Source organism: Rhineura floridana, chromosome 3 (assembly GCF_030035675.1).
Source record: "Rhineura floridana isolate rRhiFlo1 chromosome 3, rRhiFlo1.hap2, whole genome shotgun sequence".
In the NCBI taxonomy this organism is placed as follows: Eukaryota; Metazoa; Chordata; class Lepidosauria; order Squamata; family Rhineuridae; genus Rhineura; species Rhineura floridana.
In genome coordinates this window covers 84,626,039-84,652,993 of record NC_084482.1, presented here as the reverse complement: position 1 = coordinate 84,652,993, position 26,955 = coordinate 84,626,039, and the positions used below count along the sequence as shown (strand labels likewise).

Below are 26,955 nucleotides of genomic sequence, written 5' to 3'. Positions count from 1 at the left end.
AATTTGCATATTTTATTATGAGTCAGGTTATAATTTCACCAAAATGTTTTTTCTGAAGAAATACTAAGAGGAAAGGGAAGACAGAGGATGGTGTATATGCAAAGGGTTGGAAACACAAGATTCTGCAGAGATTTTCTTAAAAGAATAGCACTTCCATGACACATAACAGCATTGCTGTATAAGTTATTACTAAAAATGCACTTTAAGCTATTCTACATCCCACAAGGGGAATGACAGTGTATGACCAGATAAGTTTTGAGAATTTGTACAATTCTACCATGACTGGACTCACCTTAGTACATCATGCCCCACAAACTCAAAGAGGCGGCACATGCTGTCCCCAATTATAGTTGATCTCAGGTGACCAACATGCATCTCTTTCGCAATATTAGGGGAGGAGAAGTCAACAACTGCCTTTTAAACGGGACAAGAAATGAAAAATAAGCTTATCATAAACAATGCAATGTATTTTTCTAAAAGGCTTCATATATATATATTGTGGGCTCCATATATTGCAGGTGGGAAAGCACATAAACACTGGCTGCTGTGCTCATTGTACACAACATCCACGTGATGTTGAAGGACTTCCCAAATTGAGCATTAAACATGCATAGTGACCAAGTGGGCAAAATGTGAAATATCCTGTTAGGGAATGCACATAACTCGACACCCCTAACACCTTCAGAGACTATCCACACTGACAAGACAATATAAAACAAATCCCATTTATATTGTTCATTTATGCAAGTTCTACATGATGTTTGGTGCATGATAGCTGGTGTTTATGCACATTCATCTTTTAAATCATCAACTCCAACACAAAGATTTAGAAACAAGGACTCACTGACCTTGCTAGGACATGACGTTAAGGGACCATGGTTTAGCACAAATGAGCAAATACGTGGGCTCCTGGAGAGACGACTGCAGCTGCTGCACTCCTCCCTTGGTCCTGCTGTTGTCTTGCTATCAGGGCAAAACCCATAGTTTGACTTAGCATTGCATCCAAACCTGGGATTGCAGATTGTCATGCTTCAGGCAAACCACAAGCTGTAACCACAGTTTGTTTTTGGTTTACTGCTCATGGTTTATCTGAGAGAGACAAACCACAAGCCATGGTTTGGATGTAATGCTCAGCAAAACCCTGGCTTAGTCCTAGGTAGCACAGCACCAGCGAGTTGCTCAGCAGCTTCAATCCTCTCTCCAGGAGCCTGCACATTCGCACTTAGCATTATGGGCAAACCCGGCCACTGATTCCTTCACAGAGTGTCAAAGGTGGTAAACAGATAGAAATCTGAAAGTTGATTCACAGAAGTTGTTCAAGCAATCCTAGTAATAATAAAAAGTCCGCTTTTACATCTGAATGCAACCCCCCCCAATTCACATTCATATATAAAAAGATAAGCGGTGGGTGAGGAATGGCTGATTGCTCCTTCCACCAGCAGCTCCTCCTGGGATGCTGCTGTACAAGGCCTTCTCCAACCTCAGAAGGAGCTTCTCTGAGGAATGGCAGAAGGAAGAGCAGAGAACATGCACCATGGGGCTTTGCATCCCTGCTCTCGAGTGTCTGTAGACCAAGCGCAGATTAAACAACTGGAAAGCTTTATCTGAAAATGCACACATTACCTTGAACATTTCTCAGTAGCACCTAAGAGAAGACCTAGTCAACTATTTACTGTCATACCTTTTTCCTTTCACCAATATCAGGGGGCTGAACTCCATTCACCAGCATATTGCTTAGTTGTTTAGATACAAAATCCTTTTTCAAGTGTACATTGATGAAACCTTCAGAAAAGCATAGAAAGCAAAAATGATTGCTGGGACCACATACATAGTAAGACTTCCATTTCCTTTGCACAGAACTTTTTTACTAACAACACAATATTGCAGAATTACCTGTAACAGAACAATATATTTGCTATAACAATGAAATATCATCAGTTTAAAGGTGATACAAGGACAGGTGCCATTAGCATGAAGCAAAAAAGCACAGAATTCAACAGTCCAGACAACCCCATACTGTTCTATAAACAGTCTTTGCCCCCACACCACCAAAGACTTGAAAAACAAGTAATGTTATATTTATTAATGCTATATTTATTAAAATGTAACAAATTTGGAGAACCTGCAGACCATATAAACCAAATTAACTGAATTCAAACAGTACAGGCAGGTGAGGATAATCTCTAACTAGTAGGGAAGCATCCCTCCAGTCCCCTGGGCATGTTCGTGAGCTGAAGGCTGTGGTTCCCCAGCCAAGAATGAGGAAGAAATTCTTCCCCCCTTGCTAAGGAAGCCTTGGGTATGCACCCTGCCTGAGCACCAGGGCCCTACCATACTGGCATTCACCCAAGTGCACAAGTCAGATCACAAAGGGCGCCCCCCCCCAGTTCCCCCAAGGCATAAAGCACTGTGGTTCCCTAAAGAGTGCCCCCAACCCCACAATGCCTCAGTATACCTCCTAATTACCCCCACTTTCTTACCTGCCCGAACTCCATGCCAGGAGACCAAATGAATTCAAATTCCCACATTATGAAGTATGAGAAGGGCCCCCCAAAGCGGAGCCCAACAACACAATTTCTATTCAGCCCCTAAGCGGTGGCTGACATACTGCATGTAGGGTTGGAGGGAGGGAGCAGCAAAGCACGAAAGAGAAAAGGTTAGGGGTAGAGTTGGCTTAAAACACATGCTCATCCCCTCTGCCACTGGCTATATGCCCCCCACATGACCCAAATCAAGCCCCCTCCCATGGGGAGGGCAACTCACGAGCCTCCTTTGATAGGCTCTTTGAGGGCAGGAACAACATTGTCAGCAACTAGCTTCCTTGGAGGATCACTTTAAGTGAAGGGTGTCAGATAAGTGATTCAACCCCATCGTATAATAATTCTTCCTATCATGTTTTGGCACTATCAATAATACCTTGTATTGTTATTGTTCATCCATAATGCAAAGACCTCTTTCAATTAAGCTTCTTTTTATTTTGCAAACATTCAAGCCATATATATGAATCAGCAGAATAAAAGAGTTTCTGTATATGGATACTTTTCAAAAAACTCTCTCCAAAAACATCTATTCTGTTTAAGTTGCTACTAACTTCTGTGGAAGATCCATATACATTCTTAACTGCAGAGCTATAAAAATGCTTCCTAATTGTCACAGACAATATTAAGTCAAAGTGCACATACAGAATTATCTCACAGTACAGCCTCCTGAGTACAGGAATGCCTGACTGAATATGCCTTCATCTTAAAAGCTGTCAGCTTACGGATGCTAGAAAGTCAAAGTGGTACATGCCAGAATTTCTGACAAAGCGAGTAAGTATCAGGCTTAGGGGTAAAGCCTTCAGACCTCTTATAGTTCAAATCTCGTGGATTCAAAACTCCATTTTTGTCACAGTACTGCTAATATCAGATTTAGATGACCCAAAAAATCAAATATAGAATAACTTTACCAGGACCGGCAATTTCAACTTTCGCAATGCATTCATTGTCAGAAATGTTTCTGGCAATCTTATCAGCAATTTCTCTTGGGCTTATTTTTTGCTCCCTGGTCTTGAGCAGTATCTGGAAGACACAATGAAAGGACTCAGTGCAGTTCATCCCTAAGAAGAGCACAGAGAATCTTAGCCAAAAATCTGCACACTCATAACATTTAAGCAGCTGTGTTGAAAAGGGCATTCCTATTTCACAAAAATCTGTCAAGAAACCAGACTGCATGGAAAATCCCACCAGGTAAACCTGGCAGAGGCAATCATGAACTAATACCCTTGAGGCTCAACAGTTATTCAAGCACATGTGTAGTCCTCTGTTCCAATTTCCCAGCTCTGGAAATGGGTACAGTGAACAGCTGCTAATACAACTTCTAATTCATTGTTTCTAATTCATCTATCCTGAGACTCATAATATATTAGATAACTTCTGCATCAGCCATCCCCAACCTGGTGCCCTACAAATGCTGGCTGGGCTGATGAGGAGTTGTATTCCAAAACATCTACAGGGCACCAGGCTGGAGAAGCTGTTCTATACATTCAGAAGGGAGGAAATCACCAATCTTTAATAAGTAATCTCTTTATAGCAAGAATGATTTCTCTCTGATGCATTGCTTGGTTTCAGAAAATAACCCACAAAATAGGTCAGGAGTTTATGTGCAGGCAAGTCTCTCAATGTGACCCGCCAATGTGGAAAACCATCACAAATGTGTTTTGTGTTTGTACATGTTCATTAGCATATTGTGTTTGAACTCCCAGCTGCAGAGGCTGGAAGGCTATTCATTTCAGAGATGCATTGCTTGCTTTCCCCACCCACATATATACCCACATCTCTCTCCCTTTATCTTTTATGAGATATTAAGAATTCCGCTTCCAACCATTTGCCTGTTACATAGAATAGCGCTGAATGTTCTGAAAAATTATGCATGACACATCAAGAAAGTGGAAATTGCTATTTTCTCATGTGGAACAGGAGTTAAAAAGAAAAGCTGGAGTTTCTAAGTAGCTGAAGTCCAGAATGCATGAGACAGAGCAATTTTGTCATTGCTTGTAACTTGGGATGAAAAGTACTTATTTGTTTGGTTGGCCTGAAATGTGTTTCAACCACATTCGTAGTAGTGGATGTGGGTGGAAGATTTCTTTTTATAGAAAAATACACTATTTTAAAGCAAATTTGGTGTTCTAGGGTCTGAAAAACAGGTAGGGGAAAAATTGTTTACTAAAAACAATTTCAATGAAAGTAATGATCTAGCATTTGCAAAACCGCACAAAGTAAGCAGCAACATGTCTTGGGAGTCAACGCTGGAAAGCAGAGAGCTCAAAAAGTATATCAGAGTGGGGGATAGCCCATAAAACAGTTTGTGTCCATGTCTATCTCTGGAGAGATTGTCAAAGTAGGAGGAAGGAAAGGAAGGCCCTATAATATCAAACATTACAGATATTGGAAAACTTGCACCAGACAAGACTCATAACAGTGACTTAACTGGGGTAAAGCAGCGGCGAAAATATATTTTTAAAAGGCACTGCAAGCTTGTGTTGGGCTGGCTGACACACAATCACATATGCTAATGAGCTCCATTAGAAAGCTGACTCTCCAAAAGAAGTTCATGCAGAGAGACTACCAGCTGGCACATATCAGCATTGTTTAGAAAGAGACCTCAGCCAGGCCAATTTGCCTAATAACTCTACCATCCTCCAAGAAATTTGACAACTGACTTATACTGCAAACGTAAACTGATTTTAATGTACTGGGAAAAACAACACTTTTACGGTTTTTAGAGGTGATTTAAAGTTAGCTATTCTGTAGCTCATGCTTACTTTACTATTATTTTATTTATTTATATGGAAATCTATATCCTGCTTTCTAACACATATATTACTCAGTTTGCAAGAATGAAAATCAATACGATAGAGACAGATTCTAGAAAGTGTTTAATTAAGACATTTAAGCAATTTAAAAAGTATTTCATTTGTTTCTAATCACAAAAGCAGAGGGGTGCAAGCTAGCACAGCCAATGGCCAGGGATGATGCAAGTTGAAGTCCATCAACAGCTGAAGGATCACAGGTTCCCTATCCCTGCTTTAGAGGTGGAATTACATTGTTTGGCTTTGCCATACACAATAAATAATCCTTCTAGGGCCATATCCAACACTGCAGGTCTGCTGGCACATTGGAGCTTCCTCATACTTTCCTGTCCCCTACAGTCTCCCTTGCACACTTAAAATCAGCTCTGGAGGGTGGGGGACACTCTGGAGCAGATTTTGGGAGGCACACAGGGGGAGGATCAGAAATGGCAGTCCTGTTGCACCAGCAGAACCCCACTAACAGCTGGATACAACCCACAGTTTTTATGATATTTCATTTTTTACTACTACCGTTTTAAATTGTTTTGTTTTAAACTGTTTTAAATACTGGCTTGTTATTTTTGTCCTTTTTATGCTTTGTCGACCTTTAATGCACACTAGTTCTTTTTTGTTAGCTGCCTTGAACTATAATAGAAAATACACAGAGAGAGGGAGAGTCTGGAGAGACCCTGACCAAATCTTCAGACCTGCCTCCACAATAATAGCAAGTAACCCTGAAAAAAAACATGAAACCCAGAGGCAGGTCACTATACAGTGTCATGCACGTGAGTAGATTCTCTCCATCTTAAATATTTTCAGACTCATCTGCTGTGCCCTGTGTTTATTCAAAAGTTGCAATGTAAGCAGCATAATAGGACAGGAAAAGACTCCTAAATTGTGAGGTAGGTTTCTGAGGAAAGTGGAGCAGCCAATACAGAGTGGATAGATTTCCCAGGTAGTTTCACAAATTACAAAACTTGTGACACAACTGAGGTACGTATCTTTTCATTTGGGAAGCTTTGTTTGGATACAGCAGATGTGAGGAAGCTTTGGCCCTCCAGATACTGCTAAACTACAACTCCCATCATCCTTGGCCATTGGTCATACTTGCTGGGGCTGATGGGAGTGTAGTTCAGCAATAGCTGGAGAGTGAAAGGTCCCCCAAATCTGGGATACAGCATTAGAGAACCATGAACAATTTTTACATTATGAATTACCTGGGTTATGCTCATAGCACTGTTACACTGGTAATCGCCAAACCTGGGCTGCTGACTTGGTGTCACTGATAGTGGAGGATTTTCTAGATCTGGATACGCAGCTTTAATAGCTGCTCCAAAAATGTCCTGAAGGTGGCTATTGATGTTAATCATGCTTTTTGATGGCTTGCCTCTATTCCTTTCTTCCTGAAGGCTCTAAATGGAAACACAAAATGTAGTTATCCATCCATCAGATGAGGCGCTCACTGGAACACTGTGTCTTAATCCAAGCCCCCCCCCCATGTGGCCCAAGATAATAGCTCTTAACAAGGGATCAGTATTCACTCCCAGACTTACAAAGAGTTCCTAAAATGGTTTGAGTTGAAAAGGAAATGTTTGCACATATATAATTGACTGAAACCTAATCTGCTTTCTAAAAACTTGCAAATTCTTCTTGTTGACAGTGAAATAAAATCTTTGTCCTTCTTACAGGAATGTGTCATGCTTTAGATGAACAAAGATTACCAAACACTGATGGCTCTGGAATTTCTGGCTGTGTCAGGTTCCATTCATTTCTGAGAGGAAAAAAAGGAAGCAAGCTCTCTAAAACTGGTACTTCATTCCCTTAAGTCACGGTGCTGATCTTTGTGTGCACAGAGCACAACCAGAAAATAGCTGCACAGCAATTATTTGCAAGTAGATACCTTGCTAGAGAAAAGGAAAGCTGTCACTTACAGCTTTATATGGCTGCCATGTGAAAAAAGCAGCAAGCTGAAGGTCTTCATGGCCAGGAGATATACTTGCAAATACAGTCATTAGGAAGTAGACCTGCATGTGGTGCAAAGAAAGGCTGCCACTTTACATAACAGGCTGTAACTCTCTTTTTCCCCATGCAGAACTGTAAGACTGGGGGAAGGAAATGCTTGTCGGAATATCTCCAGCCAGACATATGCAAAAATATTAGGGATAAATGCCTTTGTTAATGGAACAGTGATTCTCTTACACCCTCCCAATGACCCGGAAATAGAGCCCTAGTTGCCACTAGCAGGATGAAGTGCAATCTGTTGCTCTTGTTCCTAGGATGTACCCTAGGGGAAATTGCTAGTGCAGATGCACCCCAGATCAATAGTGGAGTAACAGTGAAAACATATAATCAACAGAGAAAAGCATTTTTGCATAATGATATATTTTAGGTTCTTTCTAACGTTTTTAAAATAACTTCTTATAAGACACATTTTTGAACACATCTGCAAAATGGAACAATACTGCACAATTTTCAAAGGAAGAATAATTTCAACATTAAGGAGAAAAAACTCTCCTGTGTAAATCTCACATTCTCATGCTCTTCACAAGGATAACTGACAATTCTCAGAACCACAACAATCATGACCACTCACTTTTCACACATTACTCACTGTTCAGAAAGGGACCATACCTTTTGTAGAACATTTAAGCGATATTTAAGTTTTGCATTCTCTTCCCGCAACCCCTCCAAGTTTTGGGAAACTCCCGAACATCCCAAGTTTTTCAAGCGATCAACTTCTGCAGTCAAACACTTGATTTCCTTTTCCTAAGAAGCAAAATAAAATCAGTGGTATATAACCTGCTCTGCTTCCCTTCTGGTAGTAACTGGTATTTAGTGTTTATTACTCATATTTAAACTAACAACACTGTTAAATATTAGCTAGCAACAAATTTCCTAACTCATCTCTAAGGAAAGACTGGCACATGATAATGGCATTGAATTTTCATTAACTATCTCACATTATAGGGCTTCATTTTGCAACAGGTACAGCGGATAAATGTTGCTGATTGTGATCATCATCTAATAACCTTGTCCTCTAATATTTCCACCATATGCAGGCTTGCCCCGTGCAATGCACAGACCTCATCAAAAAGAGGAAATATCATCCATTATGAGCTTTACTACCACTGAATGAATTACCAGAATTCATCTTTATGAATCAATATAATTTCATTCAAAAGGTTCTATTAGTTTTGACAGATATTCTGTGACTTCAGGCAAATATCTCAAATGGAAGCTTCAAATATTGAAAACACTTGCATTTTCAAGTATGATATTTAGCAAGATCACTTAGGGTGCAATCCAACTCAAATTTACACCGGGCTGAGGGAGTTGGATGCGGCAGATCTCTAGCTGAGCCGGCTGGATCCCGGTTCAGCTGGGCTACACCAGTGTAAGTCCCTCAGCCCGGTTCAGCTGGGACTGACGCAACTGGAGCCAGCATAAGGCCCGAAAAGGGTGTGTAGAGGGACAGGCCAAGGTGAGGGGACTTAGGCCACATCCAACTTGTGTTCTGAGCACTCCTGCAAGTCCCAATCCAGGCACAGGTTTCTCCATGAAAAAGGTCAGTCTAAGAAAATAATTGCAACAGAAGTCAATGGAGAGGGCTTATTCCCTGGTAGGAGTATTTGGGAGAGCAGACTTTTACTTTCTGCTCCCTGTGCTCAGCTCCCAACTGAGCCGGCATTCAGCCAACCCAGATACTCCTGAATGGGAACTGGATGCAGCAAAACTTTACTCTGGCTTCTCTTGCTCCAGCACAACTTACACCGGCTTCCCCTGAGTTGGATTGCTCTGTTAATCTAGTAGTACAAAAAAAAAATGTTTTACAAACCTACAGTTCTTAGACAAAAATCACATCATCTGTCCATCAATAAGACTGTTTGGTTTACTTATAACATACTTTCTCTTCTATGGGGAAACCTGAGAAACCAGAACTGAATGCAAAATAGCCCAGACATCAGAGACAGTTTCCCTGCTTTTGTTGATAGCTGGAATTGTCTGCCTTTTCTTCAGACCAAATTTAGATACAAATCAAAAGCAGCATCATAAACATTTTGTCCATCTTCCCTCAAAATACATACTGCTCAAGAAAAGAAATGCTACCAATAATTAGAAACTAAGCAGTGGAAGAAACAAAAGCTGTTAGTCTCTTTCTCTCAACAAACCTGCTGTGTTGGTTCCTTTTGCAGCTCCACATTTCTAGGACCTCCCAATCTATTATTGGATAATATTTATCCTGGCTATTGAAGGAATGAAAGGTAGAAAGAATAGTTTTCACCGCTAGACACATTCTGATGTGTAGCTGTCAAAATGTAGCAGGCTGGCTTCTTTTTTCAGTTTGCCTCTCTCGAACTCTTAGCAGAAATTATTTTAAAAGCACACACAAAATAACATGTTCTGCATTTCAAAAAAGAGTAGGTCTACACATGCCTTATCCATGCATGTTCTCCAGTTCTCATGAACTATTTCAGTTAAATTACTTACCACATAACCTAATCTTGTGACTGAACAGTGTCTCATTTTGCAAAATTCTGTAATAGTGTATTATTGGAAAACTAAAGTTGCTATCAGCAGATTAAGTTTTGGTTTCCCCCCCCACTACCTACAAGTTAGGATAGTAATGAGCAACATTCTACTGTAAACTAGATTTCCCCAGAGAAATGCCCATGTATGCTAGAAATTAAATATGATGTGGTCTATTTAACACTTTCATATGTACAGTAGGGCCCCGCTTTACAGCGCTTCGCTTTACAGCGTTCCGCTAATACAGCAGTTGTGAATTGTAGAAAGGCCCCGCTTTACAGCACTTGTTCCACTTTTATGGGGGTTTTTTTGCCGCCGGGCGCCATTTTGGTCAATGTAAATCAGTGGGATCTTCTTTACAGTGGTTTTCGCTTTACAGCGGGGGTCCAGTACGTAACCCGCTGTATGAGTGGGGCCCTACTGTACTAGCAGAGGGAAGGAACAGAAGAGCCCATAACATGACAAAACTGGTGTGGTAGGTGTCATGGCCCCGTCAGAGGACTCATCAGACGAGGATGACTCGGGAGTAATAGCAGCAGACCCAGAAGGAGAAATGGAGGAAACTCCTGAGAACCCAGCTCCTTCTCCCCCTCAGCTGCAGAGCACCCCAGACACAGCTGAAGCCCTTCAGCCAGACGCAGCCAGTGAACAGGATACTCCCCCCTCACCTGCAGAACGTAGACAACAGAAGGTCAGGCAGAAGAGGGGCAGGCCTGTCCACTTAAGGCCAAAACGCTGATGGCTCACACCTGCTGACAAACCTGCTCCTTAAAAGGCAAACTTTGGCTTCAGCTTGTTGCTGACTACAACGTCTTCCTATCCCCTGAACTTTGACTTGGACTGATCTCTCGGCAAACTAGACCCAGACCTTCACTGACGTCTCTTCTGGATTTCTGGCTTGGCACATAAGCTTTGAATGGCCTCTGCCCTTATCTTGCTTCCTCCTTGCTAGCCTGGCAGATTTATAGCCAAGCTGCCGGCTGAGGACTTATGGCCTGGCAATTACCAAGGAATCTCCAGCCCTGCCTGCACCCCCACCGACACTGCTATCTCAGTGAAGAGCTGACAGTAGGGTTAAGTGTTTTGGCATGGAAAACCAACTCACCTAAACAAATGCTGTCTAATCGACTCTTAAGACCATGATGGAAAACAAGACGCCATTTTTAGCAGTTTTAATAGAAATGCATTCCACTGATTTCAAGGAAATGTATTTCCAAGACAGTAGCTTGAGATTACAGCCAAATACTGTGTTCAAACCCACCACTTCATGTTGTTTCACTTTCTAGCCCCTCTTCTCCAAAGCATTTTTAACACCTTCTTTTTAACACCTTCTACAGGCAATGCCAGTCATTAGTGGATGTTCATACTAGAGTTGCCTTGGCTTGTGCAGGAAATGGGTCACTCCTCCATAAAGTCAATCTCAAATTCAAAAATAAGCCTACTTGTAATTAACAAGCTTATTTATTAAGAGTTATGGCTGGAGACTATATAATAGCTTTCCTATCCACAAATTAGTAGGAAGTAAATGTTAACAATGTTTACAAAACTAGACCCTGAACTAGATCAGGAAGAAAACATGGACATAAAAATTTTATTTCAAAACCTGAGCTGTTTTCTTTCTTCCATTTTGAGATTCTTTTTAAACGCAGCTTAGATTGTTTTAATATGTGATGTATTTTACACTTGTGTTTTGAAACCCTATACAAAATGTCAGTTAGCCTTCTAACTTTGCACAATAAGACTAACAGCCAAAGACATTCCTCACCATAGCAGTGCTGCTCCAACAAATGATGTTAAATGTACTGCCTTCAAGTCGATTGCGACTTATGTCGACCCTATGAATAGGGTTTTCATGAGGCTGAGAGGCAGAGACCAGGGCTGTGGAGTCAGTACGCCAGACCTTCAACTCCGACTCCTCTATTTTTCTACTGCCCGACTCCAACTCCTTCATAAATGGCAAATGTATATTAACTAGTAATAACACATTTACTGTAGTAAAATGGTAGCACAAGGCATTTGATCACCACCACGTGAATCCAGAGATTGGAAAAGTTACTTTTTTGAACTACAACTCCCACGAGCCCAATCCCTGGGGCTGATGGGAGTTGTAGTTTAAAAAAGTAACTTTTCCAAGCTCTGGATTCACGTGGTGGTGATCAAATGCCTTGTGCTACCATTTTACTACGGTAAATGTGTTATTACTAGTTAATATATATTTGCCATTTATGAAGGAGTCGGAACATTTCTACCGACTCAGACTCCACCCAAAATTGCTCCCGACTCCACAGCCCTGGCAGTGAGTGGCCCAAGGTCACCCAGTGAGCTTCATGGCTATGTGGGGATTCCAACCCTGGTCTCCCAGGGCAAATTGTAGAAACATTGCATAATGTTTTGACAATGTTATCCCTCTGTAGTGAGGTAGAGAACAGTGAACAAAAAATACCACCACAACACAGAAGACTACCAGGCGTGGGAATGAGGAAGGGGTGTCCAAACAGGAACAGAAAAAGACACTAACTCTAAATGAGTGTAGCAAAGGAAAATGCAAAGAAGCTAGTGCTGAATTTTCACTCCACCCTTCTAGTTAAAATTCAAAATGGATGGCTTTAAAAGAAGATTAGACAAATTCCTGGAGGACAGGGCTATCAATGGCTACTAGCCATGATGGCTGTGCTCTGCCACCCTAGTCAGAGGCAGTACGCTTCTGAAAACCAGTTGCCGGAAGCCTCAGGAGGGGAGAGTGTTCTTGCACTCAGGTCCTGCTTGCGGGCTTCCCTCAGGCAACTGGTTGGCCACTGTGAGAACAGGATGCTGGACTAGATGGGCCACTGGCCTGATCCAGCAGGCTCTTCTTATGTTCTTAAAACATGGTGGAGCAAGTTAGGCAGAAGCTTATAAATACAGTGCCTTGCAAAAGTATTCAGACCCCTGACCAATGCTCTCATATTAATGAATCACAAATGGTACATTGTAATTTCATTCTGTATGATATTTTATTTTGAAACACTGAAACTCAAAATCAATTATTGTGAGGCGACATTGGTTTTATGTTGGGAAATGTTTGTAAGAAACATAAAAAACTGAAACATGTTGCTTGCATATGCAACCTCTGTGCTGTGGAAGCTTCCAAGTTACACAGATGAAAGCAATTGCCCTATCAAGGACACAATTACCTTACCATTGGCCTCCACCTGTGAGCCATTACAGTTACTGTCACATTGTCAGGATAAAACCCCCACTGTTGAAGGATCATTAGTCAGACTGTGGATCTGAAGGAAAATGAACACCAAAGAGCACTCTACCGACGTGAGAGATAGTGTAATTCAAGTGCATAGATTAGGAAAAGGGTACAAAATAATATCCAAGTGCTTGGATATCCCAGTGGAGCACAATTGGATCAACAATCAGGAAGTGGAAGTTGCATCACATCACCCAGGCACTGCCAAGAAAAGGCTATCCCTCAAAACTCAGCACTCGAACAAGGAGGAAACTTGTGAGAGAAGCCACAGAGAGGCCAACAATCACTCTGAAGGAGCTACAGAATTCAGTGGCCGAGAGCAGAGTAATGGTACACCAGTCAATCATATCAAGAGCTCTGCAAAACACTGGCCTGTATGAGAGAGTGGCAAGAAACAACCCGTTACTCAAAAAGTACCATCTGAAAGCACGTCTGGAGTTTGCCAGAAAGAATCACTGCAACTTCATATTTGTATTCGCTGTCTATTCCAAAGTACAGGAGAGTTTTACTCTTGCACACTTTAATGTGTTGCTATCAGCACTGTTGAAAGGACAGTTTAATAAGATCCCAGTCAGTAAATGGATGTGTCTTTGCGGAGCTGGTGTAACAGAATCTATTGAACATGTTCTACTGTCTTGTAATTTGTACAGTGAATGCAGAAAGAAGCTAATTCCCCCTCTATTAACTGCTTTGCCTAGGAGGATTTCTGCAAATTTAGTATTGATCTGTTTAAGGGACATGTCACCTTGTTACCAACAGTGTCGCAAAGTATTTTTTTTATCACAATGCAAATTAGGAAAAAATGCTGTCAGTCTTCTGACTAAGAAACTACTTAATTTGTATTTATTTAGTTTGTAATAATTATCAGCACTTGTGTTTTATATGTATTTTAATTTTTGTGGCTTTTTATATTGATTTTAAACTTTTGGTCTGTGACCGTAATAAATGATTCATCATTATATCATCATCATTCAATTGTAATGTGATGCTATACAGATACAAATGAATGATGGAGGAGTTGCTGTTAAAAAACAAACAGAAAAAGTGTCATCAGGAACCCTAGATTTTGCTAATTCAAATTGGCATGGCTTTAAAAGATAGTTTGAGTGAGGGTTATTGTGCACTCAGGACACACACGCCTTCTCTCTCACACACAGGCTCACTTTGGGGCGCTGCCCACTTCAAGAGACACCAGAAGAGCGTGCAAGGGCCCCCAGAGCCGGAGAGAAAGGTTGCAGTGGCTATAAACATTTGTGCTTACATTAAGGTTTCTCCCAAAAACCCTGTCTCAAGCCCGGGGACCGATTTTATTCGAGAAGCCCCATGTGCACATGGGACGAGAAGGAGACCGCCTGCCTCGAAGAGGGCAAAGGGATGAGCTGACGTAAGCAGGCTGGAAAGAGAAAGCGCCGCGCTGGGCGGCAAAAGAAAGGAAGCGCGGTGCCCTTCCAACTCTTCCTCCGAACAGCCACGTATTACCGATTTCTCCTTTGCCACGAGACGACCCACCAGAGAGAGAGGAGTGGGCTCTGGGGGTGGCCGAGGGCGGCGACCTCCGCTGAACCTCTCCCAAGTCTCTCTAACTTTTCACCTCCAGCTGCGCCCCACGGAAAAGCCCCCCTTCCTCCACGCCGCTGCGGCCGCCGTCCAAACTACCCCCCAGAAAAAATCGGTCTCTCACCTGCCGCTGGAGCCGCTCCGTACACTGAGCTACTTGCACCTCCATTCTCGCGGGTCGGAAAACGAACCGGAACAGGAACTGGTACTTTCTCTATGACGAGACGAAGGAGCCAAAAACCTCCCTGCCGGCTACTCAGGCGCCCCCTATTGGGCTGCACCTCGAACGCTAGAGCGAGATCGCTCCAGCCAATCAGAGAAGAAAAAGGTAGACGTTTTTACATTCCATATTTCACTAAGTATTTTGTTTAATCCAGTGGGCACTTCCTCGCTACCAAAAATAAAGTGAGGACCTCCGACCGATTACCCTGAGCGCCTTCTCCGCAAGAAAATATTTCATGGGCTCTTGGAATAAGCGTATGTCACGGCGAGCCTCAGTGTCGCCAGGAGAGCGAGAGCAGCCCTGGTAGCGGCGGCCAGCAAGCAGCGCTGTCTCGCAGGGACTGGCTCCACATTGGTGCTGGTTTGTAGTATAAATGGGAAGCAGCTCAAGCACACGGAAGACAGGAATAAATACAAAGGACGCTGCATGGATCTTAAGTAGCAGAGTTGGGTAGTTCCACAGAATCGGAAATGGATCTAGCAAGTCTCTACGGCGTGAGAGTTCACAGAGCAGACCTTGAATGTTTATGTGCAGGAAAAAATGTGTGAATTTGGAATTGGCTCCAATTACTACCTGCGGAAAGATACAGTGTAGGATAATGGCTAGAGAGTTGGGAGACCAGGGTTCAAATCCCCACTCGCCATGAAGCTCACTGGTTGACCCTGGGCCAGGCATTGTATTTCATCCTAACTTACTTTATAGTGTTGAAGAGGCAGAGAAACATATAGGCTACTCCTTAAAGGTGGGATAGAAATGCTACTACACTTATACAGTAGGGCCCCGCTTTACGGCATTCTGCTGATGCGGCGGCTATCATTTTCAATTTTAAAGGTATCTTTTGCGACGTTTTGCACCGTTTTCGTGCGACACAGCCCATTATAGTGAATGGGGTTCTGCTTTACGGCGGGGGTCCTGTACCTCATAAGAACATAAGAAGAGCCTGCTGGATCAGGCCAGTGGCCCATCTAGTCCAGCATCCTGTTCTCACAGTGGCCAACCAGGTGCCTGGGGGAAGCCCGCAAGCAGGACCCGAGTGCAAGAACACTCTCCCCTCCTGAGGCTTCCGGCAACTGGTTTTCAGAAGCATGCTGCCTCAGACTAGGGTGGCAGAGCACAGCCATCACAGCTAGTAGCCATTGATAGCTCTGTCCTCCATGAATTTGTCTAATCTTCTTTTAAAGCCATCCAAGCTGGTGGCCATTACTGCATCTTGTGGGAGCAAATTCCATAGTTTAACTGCGCTGAGTAAAGAAGTACTTCCTTTTGTCTGTCCTGAATCTTCCAATATTCAGCTTCTTTGAATGTCCACGAGTTCTAGTATTATGAGAGAGGGAGAAGAACTTTTCGCTATCCACTTTCTCAATGCCATGCATAATTTTATACACTTATATCATGTCTCCTCTGACCCGCCTTTTCTCTAAACTAAAAAGCCCCAAATGCTGCAACCTTTCCTCATAAGGGAGTCGCTCCATCCCCTTGATCATTTTGGTTGCCCTCTTCTGAACCTTTTCCAACTCTATAATATCCTTTTTGAGATGAGGCGACCAGAACGGTACACAGTATTCCAAATGTGGCCGCATCATAGATTTATACAATGGCATTATGATATTGACTGTTTTATTTTCAATACCTTTCCTAATTATCGCTAGCATGGAATTTGCCTTTTTCACAGCTGCCGCACACTGGGTCGACATTTTCATCGTGCTGTCCACTACAACCCTGAGGTCTCTCTCCTGGTCGGTCACCGCCAGTTCAGACCCCATGAGCGTATATGTGAAATTCAGATTTTTTGCTCCAATATGCATAATTTTACACTTGTTTATATTGAATTGCATTTGCCATTTTTCCGCCCATTCACTCAGTTTGGAGAGGTCTTTTTGGAGCTCTTCACAATCCTTTTTTGTTTTAACAACCCTGAACAATTTAGTGTCGTCAGCAAACTTGGCCACTTCACTGCTCACTCCTAATTCTAGGTCATTAATGAACAAGTTGAAAAGTACAGGTCCCAATACCAATCCTTGAGGGACTCCACTTTCTACAGCCCTCCATTGGGAGAACTGTCCGTTTATTCCTACTCTCTGCTTTCTGCTTCTTAACCAATTCCTTATCCACAAGAGGACCTCTCCTCTTATTCCATGACTGCTAAGCTTCCTCAGAAGCCTTTGGTGAGGTACCTTGTCAAACGCTTTTTGAAAGTCTAAGTACACTATGTCCACTGGATCACCTCTATCTATATGCTTGTTGACACTCTCAAAGAATTCTAATAGGTTACTGAGACAGGACTTTCCCTTGCAGAAGCCATGCTGGCTCTGCTTCAGCAAGGCTTGTTCTTCTATGTGCTTAGTTAATCTAGCTTTCTACCAGTTTTCCAGGGACAGAAGTTAAGCTAACTGGCCTGTAATTTCCGGGATCCCCTCTGGATCCCTTTTTGAAGATTGGCGTTACATTTGCCACTTTCCAGTCCTCAGGCACGGAGGAGGACCCAAGGGACGTTACATATTTTAGTTAGCAGATCAGCAATTTCACCTTTGAGTTCTTTGAGAACTCTCGGGTGGATGCCATCCGGGCCCGGTGATTTGTCAGTTTTTATATTGTCCATTAAGCTTAGAACTTCCTCTCTCGTTACCACTATTTGTCTCAGTTCCTCAGAATCCCTTCCTGCAAATGTTAGTTCAGGTTCAGGGATCTGCCCTATATCTTCCACTGTGAAGACAGATGCAAAGAATTCATTTAGCTTCTCTGCAATCTCCTTATCGTTCTTTAGTACACCTTTGACTCCCTTATCATCCAAGGGTCCAATTGTCTCCCTAGATGGTCTCCTGCTTTGAATGTATTTATAGAATTTTTTGTTGTTGGTTTTTATGTTCTTAGCAATGTGCTCCTCAAATTCTTTTTTAGCATCCCTTATTGTCTTCTTGCATTTCTTTTGCCAGAGTTTGTGTTCTTTTTTATTTTCTTCATTCGGACAAGACTTCCATTTTCTGAAGGAAGACTTTTTGCCTCTAAGAGCATCCTTGACTTTGCTCGTTAACCATGCTGGCATCTTCTTGGCCCTGGCGGTACCTTTTCTGATCTGCGGTATGCACTCCAGTTGAGCTTCTAATATAGTGTTTTTAAACAACTTCCAAGCATTTTCGAGTGATGTGACCCTCTGGACTTTGTTTTTCAGCTTTCTTTTTACCAATCCCCTCATTTTTGTGAAGTTTCCTCTTTTGAAGTCAATTGTGACCGTGTTGGATTTTCTTGGCAATTGGCCAGTTACATGTATGTTTAATTTAATAGCACTGTGGTCACTGCTCCCAATCGGTTCAACAACACTTACATCTCGCACCAGGTCCCGGTCCCCACTGAGGATTAAGTCCAGGGTTGCCGTCCCTCTGGTCGGTTCCATGACCAACTGGTCTAGGGAATAGTCATTTAGAATATCTAGAAACTTTGCTTCTTTGTCATGACTGGAACACATATGCCGCCAGTCTATGTCTGGGTAGTTGAAGTCACCCATTACTACCACATTTCCTAGTTTGGATGCTTCCTCAATTTCATATCTCATCTCAAGGTCTCCCTGAGCATTTTGATCAGGGGGACGATAGATCGTTCCCAGTATTAAGTCCCTCCTGGGGCATGGTATCACCACCCACAATGATTCTGTGGAGGAGTCTGCCTCTTTTGGGGTTTTGAGCTTGCTGGATTCAATGCCTTCTTTCACGTATAGAGCGACTCCGCCACCAATACGTCCTTCCGATATAGTTTATATCCAGGGATAACCGTATCCCACTGGTTTTCTCCATTTCACCAGGTCTCCGTTATGCTCACTATATCAATGCTCTTCTCTAAGACCAAGCACTCCAGTTCTCCCATCTTGGTTCGGAGGCTCCTAGCATTAGCGTACAGGCACTTGTAAGCAGTGTCTCTCTTCAAGTGTCTTTGGTACTTGTGGTTAGGCCTGTGGTAATTTTGCTCTTCTGAATTTATATCCTGTGCCCCTGCTCTCACAATGCCTACTTCTAGGCCTACCCCTTTTAACATTTCATCATTTCTTTGGTTTTTATCCCACGGGGGAGGTTTATTCTGAACCGGACCTTTCTCAGCTCCTGTCGGGTTTCTCCCCTCAGTCAGTTTAAAAGCTGCTCTGCTACCTTTTTAATTTTATACCTCAGTTAACAAATCCTCCAGGAAAGAAACTTCTTTTAACAAAGGCTTTCAGGGTGGGGGGCACACACTCTGACACAATCAAGAGTGCCTTTTACCAGCTTTGGCTGATGACAGCTGCGGCCGTTTCTGGACCGGGATAGCCTGACCACAGTTGTCCATGCACTGGTAACCTCCAGGCTGGATTACTGTAATGCGCTCTATGTGGCGCTGCCCTTGAGGTTTGTCCAGAAGCTGCAGCTGGTGTAAAATGCGGCGGCAAGACTGCTCACTGGGGCAGGGTATCACCAACATATGACCCCGCTGCTGAAAGAATTGCACTGGCTGCCCATTTGCTACCTGGCCAAGTTCAGGGTTCTAGTTTTGGTGTACAAAGCCCTATACAGGTTGGGACCAGGATACCTGAAAGACCGTCTTACCCCTTATATACTGTTGATCACTGCGCTCTGCAGGTGAGGGCCTCCTGCAGATACCATCTTATCAGGAGGTTCGTTCCACACAACGTAGGAAGCGGACCTTTAGTGTGGCAGCACCTACCCTGTGGAATTTCCTCCCCTTAAATATTAGGTAGGTGCCATCTCTGCTATCTTTTCAGCACCTTTTGAAGACTTTCCTCTTTCAACAATCCTTTTAAGTTGAGACTTATCGCAGTCTGCGTCTGTGTTAGAATTGCTTTTAATATGTTTTATTTAATAATATTTTTAACCCCTTTTTAAAAAAAGATGTTTTTAAAGCTTTTAAAAAAAATTTTTTAATGTTTTGTTTTAATGTATTTTAAGGTCATTTTATGATGTTTTAAAGTGTTTCTAGTGTTTCTGTTTGCTGTCCTGGGCTCCTGCTGGGAGTCAGGGTGGGATATAAATCAAATAATAAATAAATCAGAATGTGGTTGCGTGTCTACTGGATTGCTGCTGTTGCAGGCAGCTATCTCACACATGGCTGGAGTGGCACTCCTGACCAGGTAGTACAGACACCTCTACAGTAAACCGTGCTTCACTGGAAGCGCTGTTTTCTACAGATGCGTCTGCTCAAGTGTAGGGGAGGATAGCCGAGAAAGTGAGCACAAGCACAGGGTGGTGGCAGCAGCCCCTTGCCTGCCTGCTGGAGCGTACAGAGAGAACTGCTCAGAGCTTTAGATTGCTATAGCAAGGTGCTACATGATAATAGAAAAAAGGCAAGCCAGGCATCCCTGGATGCATTTTGGAAGAAGCCTTCAAGTGGTCTGTATTGCAAGGCTTACCTGACCTGGTTGTTTCATTTCAGACATGCATATTGTTAGTTCTACAGCTGGTGTAGCACAGTGGGGAGGAGCACCTGGCTGGGAGTCCAGAGTCTGTGAGTTCAAATCCCCGCTCGTGTCTCCTGGTTGTAAAGGGCCAGCTAAAGATCACCCCCACAGTGAGTGGCTCAGGGGTTATGTGCCCTCCCAAGGAGCCCAATTGCCCCCCAGCTGGCAGTTGCGGACAAGGAAGGGGCTGTCTTGTGCAGCTGTGGCAAGCTGAGCAGACCCTAGCCAGCTGGGGAGGACTAGCCTGAGAGGAAGGCAACGGAAAACCCCCTCTGAATGCCACTTACCTTGAAAATCCTATTCATAGGGTAGCCATAAGTTGGGATCGACTTGAAGGCGGTCTATTTTTTTATTGTTAGTTCTGAATAAAGAGTTTGTTGAAATATGTTGAAGTACTTCTTTGTTATGTCGGAACCTATCCCTATTCTTCCATGTTATTCCTACCTCTGATACCAAAGTTTCTGTTAAAGTAGTAATGTCCAGAAATGCATCTACTTTGTTAACTGATGTATTACTGTACTAAATGCTGCAGGTCCTATACAATAGTAGCCTACCATGCCCTTAGATTTTAGTAAATGACTTCAATATCTACCCTGTAGTGTCTTTAAAAAATGGGAAATGGGGAGAACCATGGACAGGTACATTTATTTACATCATAAATGCTGAATACTCAAATGCTGAATTTGAACCACGGTTCAGCTTCCAAACCTGTTGTAGCCTCACAATATATGAAATAATAGCTCTGATATACAACTGGCACCAACTGAGTCTTTGGTACCAATTGAAGACTTGCCTGTTTAAGCAGGCTTTTGCACAAATCTATCTAGCCAGGGCCTGGTAGTTTTTGCTACTGATTTATTTGTTCTATCCATTATGTATTTGTATTGTTTGTTGTCATTCTGGCTTAAAATATTTTATTATTGTATCCCACCCTGCTATTATGTATGATGAAGGATCAACAACTTCATTGAGAAGGATAGGATATCCAGTATTCTACTCAGAGTAGACCAACTGAAATTAATGACCCTAGGTTAGTCATGTTCATTAATTTCAATGGGTCAACTCCAAGTATGACTAGCATTAAATATAATCCATGGCCTAAAAATATTTTAAATAAACAAATTTGCACATACTTTCTTTGCTGTGAAATCCAATAGGATCAAAGGCAGTATATAAGTGCTACAGAAATGTAAAATTCAGTTTCTTATATATATTATAGTTCTCCAATAAAACACTGCATTAGACTATAGTATTTACAGTATAGCTTTGTAACAACCACCGCAGGTAAAATCCTTGCAAGGATTCTCGCAAATCGCTTCCTGCCAATCTCAGAGGATGTCCTTCCCGAGTCTCAAAATGGTTTCCGCCCTTCCAGGGGGACAGTGAACATGATCTTAACTGCATGACAGCTTCAAGAAAAATGCCGGGAACAGAATTGACCTTTATATATGGCATTTATTGATCTGACTAAGGCCTTTGACACTGTGAATCGAACCGCTCTTTGGACCATCCTTCTGAAAACTGGATGCCCTGATAAATTTGTGAATATTTTGCGACTCCTTCATGATAACATGACAGCAACAATTTTGGACATCAATGGCTTTCAGAGTGATCCATTCAGAGTTGGAATGTACTGCCTTCAAGGGTCTTCATCAGGCTGAGAGACAGTGACTGGCCAAATGTCACCCAGTGAGCTTCATAGCTATGTGGGGATTCGAACCCTGGTCTCCCAGGTCGTAGTCCAACACCTTAACCACTACACCACACTGGCTCTCTCAGGCGTAAAACAGGGATGCGTCATTGCTCCTACCTTATTTGCTATCTTCATTGCTATGATTCTATACCTTATTGAGGAGAAACTTCCTGCTGGTGTGGAAATCATATATCGAACAGATGGAAAGCTTTTTAATCTCAGTAGGCTGAAAGCAAAAAGTAAGGTAATGTCAATCTCTGTTGTAGAACTTCAATATGCCGATGATAATGTAGTGTCTGCACATTCAGAGAAAGATCTTCAAACTATCCTAAATGTCTTCGCAGAAGCATATGGAAAGCTTGGGCTCTCATTAATATTAAAAAAACCAAAGTGCTTCATCAACAGGTGCGAACTAGTCCCTCTGTAGCACCATCAATCCTGCTTAATGGTGTCAGAGAACGTTGATCACTTTCCCTATCTCGGCAGCCATCTCTCTGTAAAAGCTGACATCGATGCTGAAATTCAACATCGTCTGAGCTCTGCGAGTCCCGCATTCTCCCGAATGAAGCGTACAGTGTTCGAGGATCGGGATATTTGCAGGGAGACCAAAATGCTTATTTACAAAGCCATTGTACTACCGACCTTACTGTATGCCTGTGAAACATGGACCATTTATAAACGCCACTCCCAACTTCTGGAAAGATTCCACCAACACTGCCCCCAGAAAATTCTGCAATACTTAGGAAGACAGACAGACTAATGTTAGTGTTTTGGAAGAAGCAAAGACTACCAGTGTTGAAACAATGATCATTCAACATCAACTTTGCTGGACCGGCCATGTTGTTCGAATGCCTCATTGTCGTCTTCCAAAGCAGCTACTTTACTCCCAACTTAAGGATGAAAAACAGAATATTGGTGGACAGCAAAAGAGGTTTAAAGATGTTCTTAAAGCAAATATAAAAAAATGTAACATGAACATCAACAACTGGGAAGTCTTGGCCCATGAACGTCCCAAATGGAGGTCGGCTATTATCGAAGGTGCTGTGGACTTTGAAGAATACAGGACAAACGAGCTAAGTGGAAGGCACGAATACAGGACGAACGGGACAAACGAGCTAAGCGGAAGGCACGTCAAACAAATCCTCATCGCAACCATCTTCCATCTGGAAACCTATGTCCTCACTGTGGTAGGCTGTGTGGATCCAGAATTGGCCTCCACAGTCACTTATGGACTTTACTTAAATATCTTACCTTGGAAAACAATCTTACTCGGCCATGAGTGATGATCGCCAATGAAAAGAATGAAAATGAAAGTTGAGTGAAGCAAAATTTTATGTAGTTTAAAAAAACACAAGAATTTCCTGCACATTGTGTAAAAAGGCAAACATTCCAAAACAGTAATTTTATTTTAAAATTATAATGAATGAGGAATAGTAATGAAGGCCCCATCTCAACCATTTGTGATATAATATAGTTACACTGCAGTGTTCCTGACATTTTGAATGTACAAAAAGTATCACTAAGTTTACAATCCTAACATTTTGCATAATTTGAAGCTCTACGTTATAGCAGATTCTCAGAAAGTGCAGGATCAGGCTAGGTGAAAGCATTATCAATAAAAACTCATGTCAGAACATGGCAGGAATGAGAGAACAGATCAACTCTTTACTTGGGATCCCATTCACAAAGTCTTGATGTTGGGAATTGTCCGAAACTCCCAGCAAGACACACAAAGCAGGGAAACCCTGCAGAAGAATAACATGATCTGTTGTAGCGGGAGGGGGATCTAGTAGTCCTGGTTGCAGCTGGAAGTGCCTACCCACGTGCTTTATTGTGTGATCCAAGGATATGGTATAATTTTCTCTGTTAGTTCCTTTTCAAATCCAGTTCAAATCTTAGTTCCTTTTCAAATCCAGGGTCTTAATTTTACTTTCAGCCCATGTTGCAATGCCCCTTTATTTGCAGAGGATGCTGTAGTATAACTTCACACATGCAAGCATTTCCTAATTAGTGTCTCCATGAACCATAAGGATCTCATAGTCACTAATCGAATTTACAGAGTTGAACAAAGTATTTTCATCTTTGGATCAAAGCACAGTCCACTACTATCCCCTCTTAGATGGACCATGAACCCATTTGCCTCTCTATTACTATCCAGCTGTGAAGATCACTATTGAGATGAGGGCCCAGTTTGCTTGTCCAGAGTGGATGCTTACTTGACCCAATAATGCAACAATATGCAAAATAATTATCAGTTATTGTTTCCCTCTTTCAGTTGTGGAATTCTAAATTGACTCTTCATAGCATTTGGATCAATGAAATGACAAAGACTAATTAGCTTGCAATTTGGAAAATATTTTAGCATGCATGCTCAGGGAGCTACTATGGCAATGGAGGGAAAACTAGAATGAAGTGCTTAAATAACCATATGTGTTTCTAGCCTGGGCTCCTATGGAAACAAAATCAATAAAGAAGAAAAGATAATCCAAAGTCTGTGTGGGTTTTTAAAAAATGCTATGGACTTAATTGTTTCAGGCCCACACAACATATTGGATCTCTTGGAAGAATCTTCCTTCTGCAACTCAAAATGTGGATTTAAAATGTCTTAGAGATTTGCATCTTTGACAACAGGAACTGATACAGTCCGGAAACATCATTACTATACATAGTCAGAAAAAGAGACAGAAATCAGGTATGTAAATTTCTATAGCAATTTTAATCTGTTAATCCTGACAAAAATTTAAAATTGATATAAAGTCAATCATTTAGTGCTTGCCTATTAAAGTGTTCTTTTACATGAAAAAGAAATATGTACATTTCAAGAGCCAGTTTTAAACCACTTGTTGGCTTTACTCATGAAGGCGCATTTTGGTTTGTGGACCTTTAAGGCCTTTTTATATTCCTGTCCCCATTGCTCTCATTCTTGTGTTGGCAACAGTTAGAGAAATGAGTGTGGGAAACAAGTGGTGCGGCGGGGGGATGGAGAAAATGTGTGGGCCTGTTCAGGTACTACATTACGAAGATCTCAACCCAGTATGAGTCTCAGGCTCTCACACAGGCCTCCCTCTCACCATTCATTTATTCCCTCATATAGTATCCAGAAATATCTATAGGGTGTTGTTGTTGTTGTTGTTGTTGCTCATCAAGACACTAATGTTCAAAAACAGTACATCCCAATTCATTATTTTTCCCTACAGAGACAGGAAGCAGAAATGGGCATGCATCTGAGACTCATACTAGGCTAAAAGCTTGCCCTAGAATATACTGCCTGGACAGGCTGTGCATGTATGCATATATGCACAAAGGTGAGAGTTCAAGCAAAAGAATGCTTGTGTGCGCACACAAGTTAAAATAGAAATATTACCAACCAAGGTGAGCAAGCTGAAATATATATATATATATATATATATATATATATATATATATATACATAAATGCTAACAACAGTATGGAAAGCTATGGCTTTTAGACACAGTTACAGTCTAGACAAGGCTTCATTGCATGTTGTTTAGTAGCTGTTTTCAAAGGTGGTAAGAGGAAACCCACTCCAAATTAGTTATTCCATTCAATAAAGGGCAGAGGGATATGATCAGATTAAAAAAACATAAAAGACTCCACAGATTTAAAGAAAAAACTATGGGCAAAATACTTGTGTTCGTAAAAGTTCAGTGGCTGCTGCTCTTTGTGAACTGTTAGGATTACACAAGGATTTCATTGTTTATTAAACCAACTTGAAAATCATTTTAAAACAAATGTCAATTTCCTTTAAAAAATGAATTATTTTTGTGTGCTAGTTGGTTAGGATTTTGTTGTTGTTGTTAAGCAAAACACCGAGCCACCAGAAAGTCTCACAGGGACATATGTTCCATGTAGCTCTCTCCCTGTAGCAAAGGGTTCACTGGGCTTTGGAACTTTTGACAGGTCAAGTACGTAATGAGCTGAAGTAACAATCTCCAAATTAAAGTGCATAAGCATTTTGAACTCCACACCCATTTTTATGACCTGGAAGGAAAAGGAAATGTTTTATAGCTCACAGAGAGCTCGTTCACAGCTGTTTAAAAAGAAAAAAGGCTTCTTTCATCTTCTGTTTTGTACAAAAATATTTAAATTAGCAAAAGCTAGTTATATAAGAATTGGGATATATTTTAGAATCATAGGATGATGCTCTCTCAGATTCAAATTTATTGCAGTAAAACCTCTTTAAAAAAGGAGAGCTGTACAAAATATCTAAATGGATTTATTAAAACAAATTTTCCAGTTGAATTTGTTCATATTTCAAAAATACTTTCCAAAAAGTACATTGCTAAATATACAAACTATATAATCATGTTATTTTTAATGGTGTGGTTTAAGATGACAAGGAGAAAGCTAAAAATGTGAACATAGAGGTGGTAAAGCCATCAACATACAAATGACTTTGTACCTTTATAATACCACATAAATAAACTTCAGTGAAACAAAATTATACTTTTCTGAAGTGGTCTGAAAAGAAATACTTAAATAGACATTAAACATCATCCACAGAGAGAGCAGGAATGTTTATCCTCGGTCGTGTGAAAAACGCCATTTTCTCTCTACAAAACACAAATATCAATTGTTAATGAAAGTAAAAATTCTAAGACTTTAATATTCAACAGTGATAAAAATAAAAAATACGTGTGCCTAGTAATATACAACTTTTAAAAAGCCCTACAGTAAGACTTCTAAAAAGTCTTTTGAGATTCAAGGTGAATGAAGCCAAAAGATTTCAATATAATAAATAAATCTTACTGAACTGTTAACTACCACAAAAGGCATTTTAGCAAAACCACAGTGTTTTCTATTTGATAAGCATTACTACAGAGTGTTATAGGTAGGTCATTCATTTAAAAACAAAGGGATCTGACAAGTGCAACAGTATTGTGTGACTGCCAGATAAAGACGACATAATACGAGGCTGTTAGAATTATGC

The 26,955-nt window shown here is 41.6% G+C and overlaps 2 protein-coding genes and 1 long non-coding RNA gene across 3 annotated transcripts in view; 1 reads left to right on the top strand and 2 right to left on the bottom strand.

Moving 5' to 3' along the window:
* RARS1 (arginyl-tRNA synthetase 1) overlaps positions 1-15,174 on the bottom strand; it is a 38,936-nt gene extending 23,762 nt beyond the window's left edge. Inside the window, exons 1-6 of the mRNA XM_061616802.1 lie at positions 14,776-15,174; positions 7,961-8,095; positions 6,547-6,741; positions 3,449-3,560; positions 1,682-1,782; positions 293-414 (exon numbers count right to left, since the gene is read on the bottom strand). Coding sequence (XP_061472786.1) covers positions 293-414; positions 1,682-1,782; positions 3,449-3,560; positions 6,547-6,741; positions 7,961-8,095; positions 14,776-14,820 — 710 coding nt within the window. The 5' untranslated portion in view covers positions 14,821-15,174. The remainder of the gene's footprint in view (positions 1-292; positions 415-1,681; positions 1,783-3,448; positions 3,561-6,546; positions 6,742-7,960; positions 8,096-14,775) is intronic.
* Positions 14,861-25,355, top strand: LOC133380138 (uncharacterized). Its single transcript, XR_009761369.1, has 3 exons — positions 14,861-14,979; positions 24,540-24,696; positions 25,202-25,355. It is a non-coding gene; the product is annotated as an uncharacterized LOC133380138 (long non-coding RNA).
* The window catches only part of WWC1 (WW and C2 domain containing 1), a 135,312-nt gene continuing 133,058 nt past the window's right edge, over positions 24,702-26,955 (bottom strand). Inside the window, exon 23 of the mRNA XM_061616803.1 lies at positions 24,702-26,578. Within this exon, the coding sequence (XP_061472787.1) occupies positions 26,512-26,578 (67 nt within the window). The 3' untranslated portion in view covers positions 24,702-26,511. The remainder of the gene's footprint in view (positions 26,579-26,955) is intronic.